The 5,779-nt window shown below is 34.1% G+C and overlaps 1 protein-coding gene across 1 annotated transcript; it reads left to right on the top strand.

The window, feature by feature from the left end:
* Positions 1-1,729: 1,729 nt before the first annotated feature.
* LOC101387720 (olfactory receptor 6C76) lies at positions 1,730-2,671 on the top strand. Its single transcript, XM_004429188.2, has one exon. The coding sequence runs from the start codon at positions 1,730-1,732 to the stop codon at positions 2,669-2,671; it is 942 nt and encodes a 313-aa protein (XP_004429245.2).
* The last annotated feature ends 3,108 nt before the right edge of the window (positions 2,672-5,779 follow it).

Here is a 5,779-nt window from a genome sequence, read left to right as displayed (position 1 = left end):
TTCTAGATTGTTTTTCTTTTGTAACTTTCATCTGAAGATTTAGTGTTGAGATGGCAGATGGAATATTTCAGGATTTCAGATTCGGGACAATAGTGGGGAAAATATGAGGAAACTGATCCTTTGGACATTTTGAGGTGAAACATCAAAAAGTTTTTATGAGAGAATACAGAGCTTTATGGGAAGAGAGGGAAAAATAGTTATTTCTCCATGAAGTATTAACCTGATGCTTGTCTTCTGGTTGAAGATAATTGAGAACATTAGTTTGCACTCAATATTTAACACTAACCATCAATCTTTTGATAATATGTAAGTATTCTCAGTTTATTTTTATATGATGTTTCAACTTCTACAGCACGGATTCTGCCCTCTGGTGAGTTTCTCTCCCTATCTCCATATATTCTGTTAATAGTTAAATCAACAAACTGAAATGTAAAAAATATTTCAAATGATGACTTCCATCAATTAACTGAAATATGTGGAACATGCATGCTTTCTTTAATAGTGGCATATTTATACTTTACAAAGACCCTATGCGTATTCCTGGTGTGGGTGTCCAAGACAGTTCTAATAACATATGTAACGTATTTGCATATTTCATATCTAAATTCTATCTGAGTACTCCAGTACTTCATTAACAGATTTTTGAACATATTGTTTCATGCTCAACTATTAACTACATTTTCAAAAATTATTTTGTTAGAAATTTTGAAACAATAAAGCAAAAATCAGTAAGTTAACTGAATTTTCACGGAAAGATACCTTTTTTTTTTGTGAGGAAGATTAGCCCTGAGCTAACATCCAATGACAATCCTCCTCTTTTTGCTGAGGAAGATTGGCCCTGGGCTAACATCTGTGCCCATCTTCCTCTACTTTATACGGGGCGCCGCCACAGCATGGCTTGACAAATGGTGTGTTGGTGTGCACTGGGAATCCGAAACTGTGAACCGCAGGCCACCAAAGTGGAGCACGCAAACTTAACTGCTATGGTGCCGGACCAGCCCCCAGAAAGATACCCTTTTTAAAGAAAGCCAAGAATGAAGATAGGGGTTCAGAAGCCCCATTAATATTTGGAAATAGAATGTATAATAAATTGAATAAATATGGATACTATATATATAAACTATTGTTTAATATAAGTAACAGTTCATAACACAAAACTAGAATGACTTACTCTCTGATTTTTTTTACAAAGAAAAGGTCAATAAATAAACTAAGAGAGGTAGTAGTCACTACTTCCAAAAAGAACATTTAGAATTTTCACTAGAAAATATTAATTAGGGATTGGGTTCATCACTGACATCCATCACCAGTAGGAATTTTATGCCTGGAAAAGATGATGTAAGAAAAGTATAATATCCTCTGTATTTTGACTCTGTATCTTTAATTTTTAACAACAGAACATGAGAAGAGTTTATGTTCAATTAATAGATTTCCCACGTAACAACTGTGAGAAATGGAGGCAAAGTACACATGCAGCAAGAAATCTGAAGACATTACTCAGAGAGTAAGATCGATAGTAAACACAGAAGATACACTGGAAAGATGAATAGTAAAATTGGGGAAAAGGGGGAATGTATATGCAGAAGCATTTTTTTTTAAAGCCCCAGATACTTCTTGTGAAAATACAACCATTACTTGAAAAGGTGAAGATATTTATGCTTGTCTAACTGATTTATTGTTGTCTGTCTTGATTTTGCCAGTAAGATTTGTCAAAAATCAACCACCAGAAATGAAAAATAGAACATCAGTGACAGATTTCATCCTCCTGGGTCTGACTGATAATCCAGAACTAGAGGTTGTGATTTTCTTCTTTTTATTTCTCACGTATGTACTGAGTGTCACTGGAAATCTCACTATCATCCTTCTTACCCTGCTGGATTCCCACCTGAAGACCCCCATGTATTTTTTCCTCAGGAATTTCTCTTTCTTAGAAATTTCATTTACTTCTGTCTGTAATCCTAGATTTTTGATCAGTATCTTAACGGGAGACAAATCTATTTCCTATAACGCTTGTGCAGCTCAGCTATTTTTCTTCATCCTCCTGGGTTCAACAGAGTTTTTTCTTCTGGCCTCTATGTCCTATGATCGATATGTGGCTATCTGCAAACCTCTACATTACACAACCATTATGAGTAACAGGATCTGCTACCAGCTTGTAGTCGGCTCTTGGCTGGCTGGTTTCCTGGTAATCTTTCCACCCCTGGCCATGGGCCTGCAGCTGGACTTCTGCGACTCCAACGTCATTGACCACTTCACCTGTGATTCTGCCCCTTTACTGCAAATCTCTTGCACAGACACCAGTACTCTAGAGCTCATGAGTTTTGTTTTAGCTGTGCTTACTCTCATGTCCACTTTGATGTTAGTAATTCTCTCCTACTCTTACATCCTCAGAACAATTTTGAGAATCCCTTCAGCTCAACAAAGAAAAAAGGCCTTCTCAACCTGCTCCTCCCATATGATTGTTGTCTCTATCTCTTATGGAAGCTGCATCTTCATGTATGTGAAAACATCAGCAAAGGAAGGTGTTGCTTTGACAAAAGGGGTAGCTATGCTCAATACTTCTGTTGCTCCTATGCTGAACCCATTTATTTACACCTTAAGGAACCAGCAGGCGAAACAAGCATTTAAGGATGTTGTGAGAAACATACTTTTCTCAAAAGCATTGATCTGACTATAATTTATAGCTGAAACATACACAATTTTAACCAAACAATGAATAATTGATTTTTTCAATATCTTCTCTGTTTTCTTTCTTTTATTTCTTCTCAGAAATACATTTTTTATGCTATTTTGGATTTAATATTCTTATATTGCAAATCTTTCTTGTATGAACTTCAGCACAAAATCATTATGAAATGATCTTACCCATTTTCATATGATACAACTCAAACTTAGGACTAAAGTGAGTTCATATATTAACATATATACTTCAAATTATATACAAGGTGATGATATTAACCACTGCCTAAAATATTTGAGCAGAATAATGTTTATTTAGTTATTAATTCATGTATGTCTAGATTCAAATGTACAAATATATCTATGTACAAACATATGTATATATATGTATATTTGTGTGTGTGTGTTTTTAATGCTGTTTGTCTGTTTTAACGCTATTTTTGAAATGAAACATAGAGGAAACTCAGCCATATGGGTATAGAAATAACTATATAAAATAAAGGGTTAAACAATAAGTAAAATAAGTAAATAAGTAAAATAAGAGTCAAACAATATGAAAAAATAGTATGTTAGTTTTTGTATTGAGCATGAAATATAACAATTTACTTATAGTCTACATAAAAATTTAAAAAAATATTGCATATTTGTCATCATGACAGCAAATCAGTAAGGGAAAATATTATGCTGGGTATTTATTTTGTTTTTAGTGCAATTTATTGTATGAGTGCTTAAATACGAGAAAAATAAGTAATACAACGAACTGACTTTTAAGAACAATCTCATGAATGTAGAAATTTTATAATTAGAGTTATTACTTAAACGGCAATAACATATAAGCACATTTCTATAAATACTTCTACAAGGAGCTAGCAACATTTGGCTTGGGAATAATACTCTCCTCTCTAGGGACCTTACCCAAGGTTAGGACTTAGGACTCATTATCCATACGAATATTAGCGAATAGTATTGTTTTCTCACTTATCCAGGTCTCAGTCCAATGTTGATAAGATTTGACCATTGTACTATGTGTGATTATATTTGTTGCCAAATAAACATTAAAAATAAAATCAGCCTAAGAGACAAAAAGTATTTAATAGATTGAAAATTTTAGAAAGTCTTGTAAGATCTAGAAAAATTCTACTTCACTCAGGAGCTGGGAAGATAGATTCATTTACACCATTACTTATTACTTCTAATTTCTCTCACATGCTTCCTTCCCTCTGTTTTTAATATATATCTTTATTTGGTTCAATTTTGTTTCCTTCTTCCATAACAGATTGTCTTCTGTCATGTATTAAATAGTACAGTTCCTTATAGACTTCAATTCACTCTTTTTGGTTCATGATAAAAAGTAGGACACTCCCTGCCACCAAGTTCAATAGAAGCATCAGTTGGAAGATGTTGATTTATACCATTTCCATAGGTGCCAATTATTGAACCATCTCTGTAATCCCTGAGCATCAATTATATACTCCATAGCCATAATGTGTTGCTTAACTATATGCGTGCTGGAGTTAAGCTGTCTAGATTTGTCCGCTGGCTCTGTCATTCACAAACTTGAGATTTTCAGGAAATTTTAAACTTCTCTGGGATTCAGATTTTTCACATGTAAAGGAGGTACAATCATTGTACTTAATCATAGATGTGTTGTTATGATTACCTATAGGTTAAACATCTAAAACACTGCTAGTAATTAAGTGCGTGCTCAGGTAATGTTAAGAATTATTGTTATAATAATTACTTTTATTCACATAATCTGGGTCATATTATCAACCAGGTAAGGTGGGGGTGGCAGCTAATCTTGCTTGACATGAGGGGAAAATAGTTCTTGGGTATTGACAGACCATTCAAATTTATTTCAGCCAACTCCATTTGACTAATTTGGTTGTATGGAAAGTGAGGCACTTCCCAAGGTAAAGGATACCTAGGGATACTCTTTAAAGGGCAGCATAGACTTGATACATTTATGATAGCAAAGAATTGGCTCTTTGCCTTATCCAAGTGTCCTATTTTATCAGATTTGGGTGCTTACTAATCATAGATAAAGACAGTCAAATGTATAAGATGTAAATTAATCACTTAAAAAATGTTTCAGTGGCTGGAATTTTCACGTGTAGGGAGCCACATTCCTGGCATCAGTATACTAGGAAGCTGAGTATCTTTTGATAACAGATTGGTAGAGGAAATGGATATCACTGTTTTTTCTTGTTGCTGTTGTTGTTTCTTTTTCACTAGGCAAGCAGATATATGAAGAGGTATCCTTTCCCCTAAAACCACCTCTGACAAGTCTACATGCTGCAGACTTCATGTCTTTCTTCACTAGACTGTACTAAATCTATACTGCTAAACTCTCACTTCTACTTTATTTGTGTACCTTGTTTTATTTGTGGTATAAGCTAACTATCCCTAAGCTATTTGTACAAGTTTTTCTAACCTCTGAGTGCCTTGATTTTAAACACATTTATTTCCTCTCTCTTTTGTGTAGGGCTTTTTTTTCCAGTTTACCCATGAGATATTTGTCTTCTGTAGTAAAATGTTGAAAATAATTCTGCACTCTTATCTTGTATACCCCCTTTTAAAACATTATCTCAGATTTTCATATTATATTCTGTGGTAATGACTCTAGATCTATGAATAAGCCCCTTCTATCATGTGCCCAAGGCCTATATATCTTTTTAATTTTCACTGTGAAGATATGGCTTAGGGTCTGGATCACAAACCAGATTCTGTTTTGACTCAATTCCAAAAGCAACTTCAAATAAGTGTGGGTTTTAAGTAAGAATAGCATCCAATAGAAAATCACCTAAAAGTCATCCTTTTATACAGCGTGTCTGAGACTGCAACTGCAGTTATCCCATTTACACTCCTGTGTAATATCTGACTGCTCATCAAAATCAAGAGTGAAAAACTGAAAATATCATCCTTGCCCTCCTACCAAAACTGTTCTGTATTTGTTATCTTGTTCGGTGAATTTCATCTTACCTAGTTTGCCAAATAGAAATCTGGAATTCATCTGTTACTGCTTCTTTATCTATTCAATTTTTTTTTGGTGAGGAAGATCTGATCTGAGCTAATGTCCGTTGTCAATCTTCCTCTTTTT

The sequence above is a fragment of the Ceratotherium simum genome, chromosome 17 (assembly GCF_057802395.1).
Source record: "Ceratotherium simum simum isolate JZ-2026a chromosome 17, ASM5780239v1, whole genome shotgun sequence".
In the NCBI taxonomy this organism is placed as follows: Eukaryota; Metazoa; Chordata; class Mammalia; order Perissodactyla; family Rhinocerotidae; genus Ceratotherium; species Ceratotherium simum.
Note: the sequence above shows the minus strand (reverse complement) of the source record. Positions and strands in the feature narration are given on the sequence as shown.